Source organism: Muscardinus avellanarius (genome assembly GCF_963383645.1).
Source record: "Muscardinus avellanarius genome assembly, chromosome: 6".
NCBI classification, from domain to species: domain Eukaryota; kingdom Metazoa; phylum Chordata; class Mammalia; order Rodentia; family Gliridae; genus Muscardinus; species Muscardinus avellanarius.
In genome coordinates, this window is record NC_137791.1 from 23376250 (window position 1) to 23393278 (window position 17029).

The 17029-nt window shown below is 49.0% G+C and overlaps 1 protein-coding gene across 1 annotated transcript in view; it reads right to left on the reverse strand.

The window, feature by feature from the left end:
* GATB (glutamyl-tRNA amidotransferase subunit B) overlaps positions 1-17029 on the reverse strand; it is a gene marked incomplete at both ends in the record, with an annotated part of 86389 nt that overhangs the window by 14398 nt on the left and 54962 nt on the right. Inside the window, one exon of the mRNA XM_080697092.1 lies at positions 5756-5889. Coding sequence (XP_080553218.1) covers positions 5756-5889 — 134 coding nt within the window. The remainder of the gene's footprint in view (positions 1-5755; positions 5890-17029) is intronic.

A 17029-nucleotide genomic window follows, 5' to 3' on the forward strand; every position in this document is an offset into this window, starting at 1 on the left:
AATGTGGAGAGGAAGGCAAGTGGGGTCTTTCCAAGCTTCCAATTTCACCGGGTCCCTTTAATCTCTTCTACTTATCAAAACTCCACCTCCAGCTTAGATCCTGAGAGCAGACACCCTGGTAGTTCTGGGCCATGCTCTGCCCCAGTGAAATGGCTGCCCGCCTCAAGCCCAAGCTTGTCCTGGGCCCCAAGTCCCCTTTCTCTGCTTCTATTAAAATGAGACCAAAGAAGTTCCTGGAGGAAGATGCTGAGACGTGGACCTCGGGGGTCCCTGCTGCTCACTAGTCCTGTTCCTGTCACTGACCTCACAGTGGCCTGCCCAGTGCCCCCAGTCCAGGCAACTGTTCCATACAGCCCCTTCCCACCTGGTCTCAGCACACCCGCACTCCTCTTCCTATGGATGGCAGTGGATGCAAGGCCCGTGTTTCCTAGCACTCCTCCCCACTTCCACCAACACCACCCCATCTCCACACCAGCGATCCTGCCTCAGATGCTGATTTCCCATCCTGTGGCTCTAATCTCACTATTCACAAATTCCCAGACCTTTCTTATCTTGAAAACACATCCACAGGGTCTTGTAGCTACCTGTTCTGTCTAGTTATTTTACTTTAGCTTGAGTGGTTACTATCTGTCCCCTGTAAGTATGCGTCACTGGGATTCCACCCAGCCCTCCACAGAGCTCTTTTAAAAACCATCCCTTGCTTACTGCCAGACACCCAGCTTTCCCTCCTGCTGGCCCGGACTCCAAGCACAGCCCGGCGAGAAGCACTTTTCTGGGCTTCCCGCTGCGCCTCCTGCTGTCCTCCTCACCTGCTCACGCCAGGCCTGTGCCCCTCGCTTGGTGCCGGCCTACCCTCAGTCTGCAGCGAGGAGCGCATCTGCTCCCAGGGCCGTGGCTGCCGCTTGGGCTCCACTTTCTCCCCGCCTCCCGAGAGCTCCCAGCTCCCCTGAACTCTGTGTTCTACACCAGAGTGGCAAACTTCTGCAAAGAGCCAGGTGGTCTAAGTATTTGAGAGCTACACACAATCTCTGTTGCATATTTTTCTTTTGGGAGTAGACAATGAATCCAGGCCCTCACACATGATAAAGACAAGAAGCACCACCGATCTGCACCCTCTGCAGCCCTCGCCATCTTAAGAGAAGGTAAAACCCATTCTCATTCACCGACTGTGTAAAAACAGGTAGCAGGCCCATACCCCAAAGTTTGCCAAGCCTTGTTCTAACCCAAACTTGCCTTCCCTGTGGACCAGAATCCCTGCCTTTCACCCCACATGTTCCCTCTCAACTGAGGATGCTTCTGTTATCTGGTGCAAATCACCATGCTTTTTTTTTTTTTTTTTTTTTTTTTTTTAACCACTGCCTGCTCCCAGCAAATCTAGCCTACTTTTGCAAAACCTAATGATCCCTTAAAACAGTAATGACACGCCTCCTATAAATTCCCACACACCGTTTCTGACATTACAGACTACAGTCCCAGTGGCCTCTCACGGGCCTGAAGCCTGGGGCCCATTCCCAGTTGCTGTCCCATGTCTGACTCTGCTGGACGCATCTCCCTATCACCACACTCCCTCCGGGCTCAAGAGCCTCCCCATGTTCCTGTGCTCAGGGCTGGACCCCGTAGACCTGGAGGTCTGGGGCATTCAACAAAACTGGACAGTTGCACTTGCCTTATCTTACTACAGAATACACAAAATAGCCGAAATTTTCACTTTCTTGATTAAATCCAGCCCTGTTACTAATAACTTAGGATGACTTACTAATTTAAAAAAAAAAATCCCACTTCTAAAGCAATCTATTCAAAACAATCAGAGATCCAAGTTCCATATGAACTGTTCTGGTTGAATCCTTTTTTTTTGTGTGTGGTACTGGGGTTCCTGGAAGCCCGTCTATCTCCGGGCTACACTCCAGACCTATTTTATTTTTGGAAACAGGGTCTCCTAAGCCAGCGTGGCTGGCTTCGAACCTGTGCAATCCTCCTGTCTCTGCCTCCCAAGCGCAGGGATTACAAGCGTGCGCCACCACGCCCGGCCTGGTTGAATACTTTAAACACCAGTCTTTTGATAAGATGAATGCGAATTTTCAAAATCAGCACCTGGCCTGGCGTGGTAGCGCACGCTTGTAATCCCCGCCCTTGGGAGGCGGAGACAGGAGGATCGCACAGGTTCATAGTCAGCCGAGCTGGCTTAAGAGACCCTGTCTCCAAATAAATAAAAAAATATATAAAATAGGTCTGGGAGTGTAGCCTGGAGGTAGAAGGACTTCCAGGAACCCCAGTGCCACCAAAAAAAAAAAAAAAAAAAAAAAAAATCAGCACCTGCAAAGTTAATGGCTGAGTGCCGCTTGCTTGGGTGTCATCATGAGACTGGACGCGGTTAGCTGGCTTTGGAACATTAGCCCCAGTGGCTGAGGCTGGTCGTTAATGTCTGCTGCACAGTTAGGCTGGTACCTCCAGTGGCTATCTGTGAATGTGGTCTGTCTCTTCTGAAAGACGTGCTAAACTTAATTCCTATCATGTGATATTGGGAGGTAGGACTTCTAAGAGGTGACTAGGGCTCTGCCCCCCTGAGTGGATGAGTGGGTTATCTCAAGAGTGGGTCTGCTATAAGAGCCAGTTTAATCCTCGTGTTCCTCTCCTTTCCACCTGATGCCACGCATGGCTTTGGGACTCTGCCAGTGAGAAGGCCAACACCAGCTGTGGCCCCTCTAGCGGAGACCGGCACTGTGAGCCAACACAATCCTCTTTCCTTATAACACAGCAAGTCTGCAGTGCTGACAACAGAAAGCAGACGGAGATACCAGTCCAACTAAAGGTTCTTTGAACTGTATAGAAACAGAACTGCTAAAACATGGTTTAGGCTTCTCAGTTCTTGTTCTACATAAATAATAAATTAGAGTGGTTTCCTGCTTTCTCTTTACTTGGTTTTGGAATGACCAAGTATACGTTTATTTAGAATTGGGAGCCCTTGGGATTCTAAAACTCTAGTGTTTATGAATGGTTGAGGGAAATAGCAGGGACACCATGTTTACTCAACAGGCCAATTTATCCCTCAGCTCCTTTAAAAGCTACTGACATGGCTGCTTCATGAGCCCTTAATTTCACTAACCAATATATGAAGAAACCAATTCAAGAGTCAGAGGACAGGTTCAGTCTTAGCTACTGCGCCACCTGATTCCTCTCGGGCTTCAGTTTCCTCATCTACTAGAAGAGATCACGGTCCTCTTCCAAGACTAGCTGGCAGGAGTGTCATGGATTATAACCTCCAATCTGGTAACCGTGACGCCAAAGCTAAAGGACTATACCTCCTCTGGAAATGCAGGTCCCTCATCTTCCTGGATTCTTCCGGCAAGCATGAATCTCCCTCTCTCTCCCGCTGTGCTGCGTAGACAGGAAACTCCACTTGGGATGCAAACACTGACACACAGTCCAGGCATGTCTAGGACTGACAGCAACTCAGGGTGGGGCCCTGATCTGTTGGCTACGTGGACACGTACTCTGACAGTGAGAGGCTACGAAGAAGCTGCCACGGCACAGCTGTTAGTTAGCTTTACATCACTGGGACCAAAACACCTGGCAAGAACAACACAGAGGAAAGATTCTGGCTCACGGTGTGAGAGGTCTCAGTACACGGTTGGCCAAAAGCACTGCTCTGGAGCTGAGCTGGGGTAGAACACCATGGCAGAAGGGCGAGGAAGGAGAGCTGCTCCACTCGTGGCAGCCAGGAAACGAGGAGAGAGGAACAGGGAGACCAGAGGAAGAGAGAGGGGGGTGGGAGGACGGGGTGGGGTAAGAAACTCCCTTCCAGGGCACACTCTGGTGACCCAATTACTAGGCTCCACCTCCCGGCAGTCCACCAGCTATCAATGTACTCATCCACTGATAAGGTAGAGCACTCCCAATCCCATCACTGCCAAAACGCTCCAACTCTGGGCCTCGCTGCAGTAGGACCACACTTTTAACACAGGAGCATCTGGGGGCATTCCAGATCCAAGCCGTAACAGCCTCTGTGCAAACGACCTTTGGGAATGGTGCCGAAATATGCGGCTTCATTCCACTTTCTCGGTGGCCTGGGGTGCCGAGGCAACGGGGCACCCTCAGCTGGGCCTCCAGCCCGCACAGGGCCTTGCAGGGGCGTGTCAACCCCTCCTAAGGAACTCTCTTCCTCATGCTCACACTCATTGTCTCCTTCTTGACGTGAGCCTTTTCTTTGGCTTCTGTGACCAACTTCAAGGTTTCTACGTGCTGGTCCCCACACTTGGAAGACCTTTACCCCTTGGACTGCCTGCCAGCCCCACTCATCCCTCATGCCGGTCTCAGCTCAGCAGGTCCTTTCTTGCCTGCTCAGCCGCCACCAGCTTCTAAGACTGTCAGCCCTGAGAGTGTGCCTGCCTCTGTGCTGTGGGCCGCACCTGGCAAAGTCAAGCAACCATATGCCCAGCAATGAACAGTGAGGATGCGGGGACTTACCTCACCATCCCACTGGCCACAGCTCCACACACCTAGCCTTTGACTACTGCCAGGGATCTGTCCCACAGGCGGCTCAGGCTCAGCACGTCCAAGTGCGACACCCTGGCGCCTCCTCCTCCCTCCGGGCTCATTCCACTTCCTTTACCTCCTACTAGATTAAGAAAGACTGATGACCAGTTCGCAGCTGCGCCCAAGCAAGAAAGGTGGGAGTTGGATGGGAGTAAGTGAGCTGCTCCGACCTGTTGCCGCGATCTGGCTGCGCCACTGCCACCCGGCTGGGGTCTGGGCACCGCTCCTCAGCACTCCTGCGAGATGTATCCAAGGGCTTCCTGCCCCTCAGTGTTCTTCTACCCTGTCGGGTTCTGATCTGTGTTCCCTCCAATGTGATAGTCTGAGGAAGTGGAGCCTTTGGGGTGTGATTCTGTTAAGATGAGGTCATGATGGTGGGGCCCCCACAGGGGCCTCATGCCCTTGTAAGAAGTGACCACAGAGCTTTCTCTCTCCCCAGTGCCCCACATACGAGGATGCACAGAGAAGATGAACTGCCGGCACCCTGATCCTGGACTTGTGGAACTCCAGAAGTGTGGGAATAAATGTCTGTTTAAGCTGCCCATACTGTGGACCTTGTTACGACAGCACAAGCTGAGTAACAGACACACCCCAGCGTGTACTGGCGTGAGCTCGGGATTTAGGGCTTTGCATATAAGTCTTACAGGTGGCCCTTGGTCACCCATCCAGCTGGCCCCACCTTGCTGGCCAGCCTTCTTCGGCACCCTGCAGTTTCTGGGTTCTCTGGCCTGCCATGCCTGCTTGCCTTTACACACGGCTCCTCTGCTCTCTCGGTCCAGATGCCCCGGCCCTCCCACCATTCGACAGCTCCCCATGGCTCTTCAGGGCTCAGCTCAAGCATCGCGTCCCGAGGGCAGCCCGTCAGGCCCACGTTCTGAGCAGCCATGGCGGCCTGTGCGTGCCTCCAGCACAGGGACCGCGCCAAGGTGGCGGTCTGTCTTCTTAAAGGTCTGCACTCTCCACAAGGGCAACAAACTCATCTCGCTCTTCTTCAAGCCCCAGCACAGCACAAAGGGCACGGTGCTCAGAGATTTGAACACACAGATGTATTTTCAGATGGGTTGGAGAATATTTTTAGAATCTGGAATTCACAAGGTTTGTTTGCTGTCTTGTTAGGGACCCTGAGGGACATTAGGGAGGGAGAGGGAAAACTCGCCCTGCCCTATTTCTACCATTTCTGGACACAGAATCATCATAAGAGAAGAAAGAAATCCCCACTCACCTCTCACTGACAGCAAGGTTCTGTTGCTTTAAATAGCCCAGAAAAGTGTTGAGGACCCAGTTAGTCACCTTTTTCGGCTCTGCCCTAGTTTCTTTTATCACATTTTGGAAGAACTCCAGTAGGCCAACTTCATTCTGTTAAAAAAAAAAAAAATTATGTAAAGCCTTTCCCTGAAACTGAATGGTCAGCATTCTGAAGACAAACGGAAACTGGCGGCTTCGGCCTCTGCAGGACCCTTCCCTTGCCGAGCACCGAGGCCTCGCCAGGAAACCCTGATGGCTTCCAGGAAGCGGAAGCCATCCCACTCCCACTATCACCACCCTGCATTCACACAGCATCTCTCTCACAGGAGGGCAGACTTCAGAGAGCCCTGGCCACAGACAGAGACTGGAGGGGAGATTCACTCCCGCACTGGCCGGTCCTTCCCGCATGTGCCCAGAGGCCTTCATCCTTAAGCTACGAACCAGGCCCACCCTGTCTGACCTGAGTTGAATGCCTTTTTCTTGCCCGTCCTCTGCTAGAAGTCCTGGTGGTTGTCAGAAAAGGAGATGAGAAATGGAGCAAATTAAGAAGGAACAAAGAGAATATTCTATCTCTAAGAAATTAAAAGTGGATCATAACACCTTCACGTCACCCCAAGAGACAGACAGGACTGGTTCTGGAATGCTTCACACTGAGGAGAGCATGGGCGCACATGAACGGTAGGGCCGGCTGCGGAGGGCGGAGGGAGCGGAGGCTTCGGGCCCTGAGCCCGCTCAGTAAAGCGGCCTCCCACCGTGCCCCAGGACGTCATCGGCTGGGTTGATACTTGTTTCATGAAGACTTTACTGACTGGCCCCTCTGGACAGCTGGCTGCATGAGTCAGGGCCAGGCCATTCCTGCTCCATCTATAAGTAGAGTCAGAGCAGCGCTGGGCCACGGCGGCTGCTTGGTAAGTACCAGTGGATGAATCAGGGACCTGTCACACAGCGCTTGCTCTAAGAAGTCGCGCACCCATGCTCATCCGCATTCACCTTTCATACTGGGCTCCCCACACTTACACGTGAGAGTGACCAGGACACTTAACAGGTTACGTACGAGTGGCTAGTTGCCAGCGCCGAGTGACCTGGCAGAACTCAGACATTTTGCTATGTCAATTCCTAGGATTTCAGTAAAAACAGACAAACAAACAAACATGTCCTATTCATGCAGGGAAGGCTGATAGTGCTGGAATCCAAATAAAACCATTCTTTCCTTGAAATACTCTTTTTTTCATTTTTAGGTTCACATTGCAGTTAAGGTCCTATCCTTGCCCCTTTTAGATAACCCTTCATTAGAATTTTAAAGAATTTTCTGAAAAAAAATAGTAAATTACAGGGAAGAAGGAAGACATTCTAACAAAGTAGTATCAAAGTGTAGCTACTGGTTCTGGAATGCTTCACACTGAGGAGAGCATGGGCGCACATGACGGTAGGGCCGGCTGCGGAGGGCGGAGGGAGCGGAGGCTTCGGGCCCTGAGCCCGCTCAGTACAGCGGCCTCCCACCGTGCCCCAGGACGTCATCGGCTGGGTTGATACTTGTTTCATGAAGACTTTACTGACTGGCCCCTCTGGACAGCTGGCTGCATGAGTCAGGGCCAGGCCATTCCTGCTCCATCTATAAGTAGAGCCAGAGCAGCGCTGGGCCACGGCGGCTGCTTGGTAAGTACCAGTGGATGGATCAGGGACCTGTCACACAGCGCTTGCTCTAAGAAGTCGCGCACCCATGCTCATCCGCATTCACCTTTCATATTGGGCTCCCCACACTTACACGTGAGAGTGACCAGGACACTTGCCAGGTTACGTACGAGTGGCTAGTTGCCAGCGCCGAGTGACCTGGCAGAACTCAGACATTTTGCTATGTCAATTCCTAGGATTTCAGTAAAAACAGACAAACAAACAAACATGTCCTATTCATGCAGGGAAGGCTGATAGTGCTGGAATCCAAATAAAACCATTCTTTCCTTGAAATACTCTTTTTTTCATTTTTAGGTTCACATTGCAGTTAAGGTCCTATCCTTGCCCCTTTTAGATAACCCTTCATTAGAATTTTAAAGAATTTTCTGAAAAAAAATAGCAAATTACAGGGAAGAAGGAAGACATTCTAACAAAGTAGTATCAAAGTGTAGCTACTGGAGAAGCTGTAATATATACACATAGGCACATATATTGTTAAAGCAGAAATTCCATAATAAAAAATATCTGCATGCCTTTTGTAACAGATAAATTCTCTGGTGACAAACCTACTGAATAATCCCATAATCATCTCCTGAATCTCCTTTTGTGCCAGTGCTATTATTCTGCTTGTGCTACACCAGGGCAAAGGCCACCCAGCACCCAAGCTTGACCACAGAGAAAGAATCCGGGCAACACGAAGAGGAAGTGCTGCTCAGCTTCCAGGGAAGTAGTCGGACTTCCACAACGGTGCACAGACCACAGGGGAAGAACACGCTCTCTGGCCCAAACCAGCTGGGCACGGCTCCCTTTCTCCTACCCCTAAGGGCTGGCCCGCTGGCAGAGTGAGCTGTCAGAGGAGAACTCTGCTTTGCCAGGGGAAACCTTCCGAAATCTACCCAGAAATACCGCGCTCGAGCTCACAGGCTTGGCTGAGTGGCCGGGACGTGATGAATATCTATTCCTCTACTCTTGGGTGGTTTTTTATTGGATGGATAACATGGCAAGTCAGATTTCTGTTTGTCTTTTCATGTCAGTGCTGTGATGAAGCCTCTCCGAGCGGGAACTGTACTTCACTGGGGATACGTGGTTTCAGCGCACAATTTAAAGCGGACGTGAAGACTATGGGGAGTGGGGCTGGCGGAGGCTGTGCTGCTGCTGCTGCTGCTGCTGCTGCGGCTACAGCTGTCCAGAGGTGATGGATCAATAAGGGCTGCACGGGGCTGCCTGCTCTGGCTCATCAGAGCAGAAGCCGCTTTCCAGGGAAAAACAGGCAGGCATTCTGGTTTCCTAGTCTTTCTAGTTCTCCTAGAAGACTGGCAAATGCTAATAAGGCCGGCACAGGTCTGAGGTCTCTGGTGAACACAATGGTGCAGCCATCTGGTTTTCTGAGAAAAACAGCGGACTGGTAACTCCCAGATATAAAAGTGATATCAAGGGCAATGTGGAAAGGACACTGCATCTCGGGACCTTTAACAGCCTCCCCAGAGCCACAAGCACTGATCCATCCTATGTCCGACAGGGCTGACTGCGGCTCACAGTGAGTCAGGTCTCCTGGCTGGTGTGACTTGACTGAGCCTTCTCAGATGCCTAAAGCGGCAGGGACAGCAGGTCCGATCTATGTGTATGCCACACAGGCTCAGAACTCTGGCCGGAAGCATCTTTTTCACTTTTTTTGTTGTTGTTTTGTTTTTGCGGTACTAGCGATGGAACCCAGGGGGCATTCTACCTCTGAGCTACACCCTCAGCCCTATTTTTTATTCTTTACTTTTATTTTGAAACAGGGTCTCACTGAGTTGCAAAGGGCTAGGTAGTCTCTGAGGCTGTTCGTGAACCACAATCCTCCTGTGTCGGCCTCCCAAACGCTGAGTTTACAAGCGTGCGCTAGCACGCCCAGCTATGTTTTTCCCATTTTAACCAAATTTCCCAAAGCATTCAATCACACCCAGAGCCAGTGCCAGGTCAGCCTCCGAGACACTAACAGGGACCCTCAATCACGAGTAGGTTTGTCAGCTGATCGACGCTGACGTGAAGACGAGCGCAGGGATCATCTCGCCTTCCCCACGCTCTGGGAGGAGCCTCAGTCTGTTCTCACAGGGGTCGGGGAAGCAATCTGTCCCCAAGTCGGCTTCTGTAACGTACCCTCAGAGCTGATAAAGCATCTGAAGACCAGCGGGGTGGGACAGGATGAAGGCTGGTTTCTCAACTGCAACTCTTGCTCTAAGTCACACACCCTGTGAACCTGATGGCAGTCCAGAAATGAGGTTAGAGTTATAAGTAGAATGAAACCCGATAGAGGCAGCTGCCCGAGGGCAGACTCAGAGAAGAAATGCAGCCCAGAAAGCTCCTGAGGAACAGCTGGTTATGTGGCAGGGAGTGTCCTGGCAGCTACGAGGGACCCAAGATTAGTGAACCTGGGCTGGTTACGGCTCTCCAGAGTATTTACTAAATATAGTAGTCTTCCTTATCCACAGGGGATGCATTCCAAGACCCCAGAAACCTCAGACAGTACAAAACTCCAAGTCGTTTCCTATTCATATATACCTATGATAAGGTTTTAATTTGTAAATTAGACACAGTAAGATTAATAATACCTAATAATAAAATTGAGAAATTATAATAATAGATTGCCATAAAAGCTTTTAGAAACTTAAGAATTATGGAATTTCCCATTCAATATTTTTGGACCATGGTTGTCTATGAACCACTGCACCAGGGAAGTTACTGTGAGCTCCCTAGATGCTGCACAGTTCTCTAGTACCTCTAACACAAGCAGACCTACCTGTCCCATGATTCTACTGTTCCCATCAGACACAGGGATCAGCAGTCAGCGCTACGGGCGGCTGCATGTGGGTCATGACAATAACAGTCACAGGTGCCCAGCACTAAGTGTTTTCTCCACATCAAGTCACTTAATTCCAACAAAACCCCCGTGAGCTAAGGACATCAGGATTCTCTTGCAGATAAGGACACTGAGGCACTAGTTTGGTGAGCAGGAGAGCCGCAGAGCAAGGGTTCAAACCTCGGCAGTCTGTGCTTTTCTTGGAGGGAGGGTACTTGGGACCGAATCCAGGAACATTCTACCTCTAAGCTATACCCTCAAGTCCTTTATACTTTTTATTATTTGTTACTTTTTTTAATACTGAGGATTGAACCCAGGAACATTCTACTCCCAGCCTTTTTATTTTTTGCTTTTGAAACAGGGTCTTGCTAGGATACTGAGAGTCTCACTACATTGCTGAGGCTATCCTAGAACCAGCGAACTTCCTGTCTCAGCCTCCCAAGTAATGGTAATAGGATTACAAGCATGCACCACCACGCCTGGCTACTTTTTATTTTGATACAGGGTCTTATTAAGCTGCTGAGACTGGCCTTGAACCTGTGATCCTCCTGTCCCAGCCTCCCAGGTACTGGGATGACAGGCATGTGCCACTGCACCTGGCTAGCCTGTGCTCCTAACCTCTGTGCTACGGACAGTGCCTTTGAGAAAGGGAAGGACAGAGTCGCTACCTTCCTGGGGACTGAAACTGAGCACCTATCAGTGCCAGGCACGGGAGACGAGCTCACCAAAAGAAAGCACTTTCCCAATGCTTTCATTATTTTAATTGATAACTGCCAGCTGTTCAAAGGTTCTCAACATATTAAATATGTTGCAGAGGCCCCCAGCAATTAGCCTAGAAATTGGAAGGAGAAAAAGGCAAACTCACTGTTTGCCTCTGCCAAGGTACACCTAGGCCACGTGGCACGGTGCACTCCAGTTCTTACATTCGGGAGGAAGACGGCAGCTGGCCCACGCCCCTCCACACTGGGCTCCCGTGGACGGGAGGGTGGCCAGGGGTCCCTGGGCCTCCTGTCTATGAACCACTGCGCCGGAGAAGTACTGTGAGCTCCTAGATGCTGCACAGTTCTCCAGTACCTCTAACACAATCGGACCTGTCCCATGATTCCTCCTTACTTTGGATATTAAGCGTACTGTACTGTATTTATCCCCCTCTCGCTCCTTCACTATGGGCAATGCAAGTGGCAGGTTTAGACCCGACTAAACCTAGTCGCACATGTGGAGGGAGCCCTGCCTCTGCAGACCGAATCGTGCCACAATGAGGCATTCTGCAGACACAGATGGGAACTGCACCCGTTCAGCGTGGCAAGGGTGTGGGGCGAGCGGCAGCTGAGCAACTGAGGAACACTGAGAGCCCGCCAGCTGCGGATCAGCAGGGCTCTGCGTCCTCCTGCCCACGAACTGGTCATCCTTAGAGAGCCAGAAAACAAAACTCAAACTCAACAAAGTAACAGCAAATGCCAGTGTTGGGGTGGAAATGAGGTGAGAGGGCCAAGAAAGCAATGATTCCAGGCCAGGACGTAGAAGTTATAGGAAGATGAAGGGCGGGAATGTTTGTGGGTGGTAGCTCTGGTCTGTGATGGAAACGAGGAAAAATTTTTCAGTGAATGCTTCTGTGAGCAAAAACATCTCTCATCCAGACAGAAGTCTTCAGTGGGGAAAACAAAAGGTATATTGGTGGTGTGAGGCTGGAAGACAGGACTTTCACTTGAGTATGTCAGGAGACAGCTAGAAACATCCTGAACCATCCTTGCCACTTCCAAGAATACGAGTCTGCAGAAGCTCTGAAATGGACCCTCGACCACCAGTGCCATCGCAAGCAACATGCAACTCACTGGGGAGATGCTCTGGCCGGGACCGTACACACCCAGGCCTCCAGGTGTGACACGCTCCCTCCCGCCCACCTGCCGAGGCGCCCTCACCGCGGGCCCTGACTGAGGCTCTGCTTTCTCAGTTTCCACCCTTAGGTCACATCCTCAGCAGGGCCCTAACATCTAAGCAGATCTCTCATCAATCCCACTTGGCTAGGTTTTAGCCAGGAAGTGCGTGTATCCTGAGTTCAACTCGGGGCCTCAGGCCTGTGTAAGGAACAGTTTGACTAATGTGAAAATGAGTTACATCCTGGGAGATGTATATGTATTTGTTCTAGGAGAGAGGTTGAGGGAAACCAATTTGAGCACAAGAAATTCCCCTGGATAATCAAAATACATACAATTAAGGTAATAAGAGTTGGCAGCAGAGAGGCACAGTTGAAAGACTGTATCTCTAAGAGTGGGACCCATGAAGCATGTTGTCAAGAAACCAATGGTGGTTGTAGTCACATTTCAAAGAACCTAAAACCACCACTGTCAACTAGTCCAAACCTGGAAAGAACCTGGCTACAGCTTCAACACAGTACTGAGCTTAAAGGCAACACAGCTATGTGTATCTCCTCCATATCTGCCTGAAACCTGGATTTGTGTATTTTATTTGTCCTGAAAAAGAAAACATTTCAGAAAAAGAAAATCCAGCTTTGGGATGAGTTGGGAACAGAACAACACATGGTAAGCTGTACCTGTAACCAAGGCTGGTAGCTAAGGACTTTGCTCTTCCTGCACTTTCCCCCAGTTGCCATGTTCCTGAAGGTCAAATGGCTCGTAGCCCAGAGCATCCTCACCTCTAAAGGCCCCTAGTCACTTGAATCCAAAATATTTTTGTGGGGGTAGAACTGGAAGATGCACCTTTTTATTCAACTTTATCAGAATAAAATTATGCTTCTTTTTTTTAGGACACAGTTTAGCTATAAAAGCACTCATAATCCAGGCATGATGGTGCATGCCTGTAATCACAGTACTTGGGAAGCTGAGACAGGAGGATGGCAGGTTCAAGACCAGCCCCCAGCATTGTAGTGAGACTCTTAGTAACCTAGTGAGACCCCGTTTCAAAATAAGCACAGCTCAGAGGTAGAATGCCCCTGGGTTCAATCAATAGTACCAAAAAGAAGAAAAAGGATGAGGAGGAGGAGGAGGAGGAGGAGGAGGAGGAGGTGGTGGAGGAGAAAAAAACCTTAAGATGGCAAGCCTCAGGTGCAATTTATAAATTGAAGAACAATTTTGAAAATTGCATTGAGCTGAAATATGGCACACATCAATGTTGACCAAATGGATTTTCCTTCAACAGTAGTTTGAAGGTGAAAACTAGCCGTCTAAAACCAGTAAATATTGTTTCGGATAGTATTCAAACTATTAGCCTTAAAGTACTACTACATATGGGATATATAGGCATTTATCATGGGAAATCTTTTCATAGGCAATTCATCCAGAAAGCAAACCAAGCCATTTCTAGCTTAGTGGAGACCTAAAGTAAAATTCTTGAAAAACAATCCATTTAGCAACCAACTGTGGTCATGATAGCTTTTCTGTTTCTTTGTCCCTTGGCGACACCATAACCTTTTCTGAGATGTCAGAAACAAAGGACTAAGACTTTCAATGGGGGAGAATCAGCCAGAGAAAATAAAGTTGTTCAAATAAGATGATACCTCTTGAGGCTGAATACGAAGACGGACGGACAGACACAACAGCACTACTTACTGATTTGGGGTTCACAGTCCCACTTTCCTAGACTCACCGGGGCCAGGCAGGCTTTTTGTGTATCCTGCCTTGCATGGCCATCACGGGGCCACCTCCCTTGCTGTCTGTTGCCGACGCTTTTCTCCCTGGCAGCATATTCTCAGGAGTCTGTTTGGCTACACTTGGGAGTTTTTTCAGACTTCGATGAAGATTGAGACCTCTTTGGGGTGAGTCAGCCCCTCCTCTTTCATCTGGGGAAGGGAATAGCTCTGGTTATGTTTACAGAGGCCGCCCAGCTCCTAAGGGTCAAAGGTGAGAGTAGAGCTCTAGAACATCTATCCGTCCTTTGGTCGGTGCTTGAACCCACTGTCCCAGGGGGCTACTCAAGCGTGTTGAAAGTTAGATGGCTGAGCTGAAGCACTTGCCTTTGGTAACAGCAGGGTGGGGGGCTGTGGCAAGTCCAGCGAGCCCTCAAGGAACACCGACCTGGGATTGCTCCACCTGCCATCCCTCCATGCACGATGAGGCTTGAGTCTTTCTGTCTGCTGACTTCACACAACTGGCTGCCCTGACAGTGCATGTCTGTTCCTTACAAGTGCCTATTATGTGTCAGGCAGGAAGACGAGGCATCACACAAAACCATCCTGCAACCCCTGCAGACTGACCCAGGTGGAGACTCTTCTCAGTGACTCAGACAGGAGCCCTGCCCCTCCCGCAGAAAGTTTAAGAGCCCAAATGAGTAAGGACAGCTTACTCGACTTCTTTCTGACTTAATCTTTCCACTTGGAAAGTCGACATGGCTTCTGATTTTCATTGGAGTTGACTGATTTTCACTAAATTGGGTAGACAACACTTGATATGTTTGTGTATAGGGCAGTCTGGCATCTTAAAAAAAACAAGAGGAGTGGTCAAATTTTTAAAGAAACCTATGTTCTCTGTGCTTCACAAACCATTCATGGGACTGTATAAAGCTCTAACATTAACAGAAGTAAAAACTCTTAGTTTTGTCCACTAATGAAATAAAAGCAATCTAAAGCAGCCATTACTCACTTTCTTCATTTGACACCAAAGAACATCCTACATGCAAGTGGGCAGGAGGGCTCAGAAACAAAAAGCCTGACCCCAAGGTCGGCCAGGTGGGCGCTTGGCTCCAACACAGGTTTGGGAAAGTTACTTAACCAAGAGGTTATGTTTCCTTGCCTACAGACGAGGAGAGGAATGATGGCTGCCTTGGAGGGCTGTCATGAGGACGGTGAGAAGGTGGAACACTGAGACTGCAGAGCATGCTGCAAACAAGCAGCCTTTTGAGTGTGCAGCTCAGGCGAACGGCTATGACTTGCCTGCATTCTGTGAGTGAATCAGACACAGAGTTTAAGAAGAGGCCCCCCCACGGAAACTAGCCTGGGATGACTTTGCGAAGAAAAATGCACATGCGTATAATCCTGATCATTCTAGTAATTATGTTTGGATAAACTGACTCAGAGGAGACTTGTTAGGCTATTAGAATCTGTCACTTTTTAAGAATCCTAATACCTGGGTCTCAGCTTGCACATTCTACTCCTTAATTTCTACAAGTGAGACGGGAAGCGAGGCACTTCGACCCCAGACAGGGAAGCAAGGTTAGCCAAACAGGCTGAAACAAGGAAAGAACAGAAATACAGTAAAACAGGCTTTTGGAGGGATTCTCAGGAAATCTAAGAAAAAGTCAGAATGTAGACTGGATTTAACAACCCAGTGAAACTAGTTCAGAGCCCAAGAGACTTGCAATTAGTCATGGGATGTGGTGTCCTTGAAGCGGCCATCCAGGTCTTCTCACCCAGAGTTCAATGACACATGAGTCACCCTGGTTTGCTGGGTGTCAGAGGGTGGTTCATGTGCCTGGCCTTTGGAAGCAGGGATGCTTGTATCAACAACAGCACTTCCCCCAGGATTTCCTGGGGGAATGGTATCCCATTCGCTCATCTGTCCATCCAGTCACAGAATACCTACTTACTATGAGCCTGATATCGTGGTGGACGCTAAAGTACATCAGACTTCTATAATATCAAAGAAAATGCTAACAATACGTAATTCAGTGCTTACTGCACATGAGAATGACAAGATAAATGAAAGATGAGTTAAATTCTCAAGTTTTTTTGTAATGTGTGGGGAGGGCACTGGAGTGTGGATGGGGGCATGCGCGTGCTGCTTAATTAAATAAGCAACCGAAGGCATGGAGCATGGAGTTGGAGCTCTGCAAGGCACACCTCCACCACTGCTATTTATTTAATGAATACTCCTGGGCACTCTTCAAATTGAAAGAGGGTTCATTAGATTTGTGCATCTGCCCTTCTCAGCAATCTGTTGTGTTTCTGATGAAGGCAGGGAAAAACATGAACATACCATTTTTGGGACTGCTATGAGTAACCTGGCTTCCAATGATTACAAAGTCATAAAAGGCTCAGGCTGCCTAATTTTGGGAAAACAATCTGTTTAAATCATTCTCTGTCCATTCCCATCTTGTTCTATTTGCATTCATCTTGGAAATTTCCAGTACTAGACCCCTTAAATAGAAAATAAAAACCAATGAATCACCTAATACATTATCTGTAAGCTATAAAAATAAGCATATTTTTAAGATACCAAAACATAAGTCTTTTTTTAAAAAATGGCTTGTTAATGTTCCCTGTTCCAGTCAAGTCAGTCACCACTCCTCTGGGCTCCAGTCCTGCTGATATCTACTGCGATATGATATGTCTTACAGGGTCACGTATGTATAGATAAACTCTAAGAAAGCAAAAAACCCAAACCAAAACAAAACAAAATTTGTCCCAGTCTCAGTACCTGCTACCTATGAGAGGCTAATAAAAGAGTTGAATAGTAGGTTTCCCTCAACAAGGTCTTAAACTATTAAAATGAAGACTCACTTATTTGCTAACCCTTGGTAAATGCTTTTTCATGGCCTGCTAGGTTCTGGCCCAACCAAGGACACATAAATAAAGACTAAGACACAAATACCATGTGGAAATGTTCCCACCCTCACAGCGAGGTGAGGCAGAGGCCACCCCCAGCACACGCGCATCCAGGGGCAAGTGAGACCGCGCCAGGGAGACTCTTGGAATGGGGCACACATTTTCAGACAGTGCCTTTAAAACAAATAGCTGTATTCTTGAGAGGAGACTCCAAAAGGTCCTTCCTCTTTTCTTGTGGAGAGGCT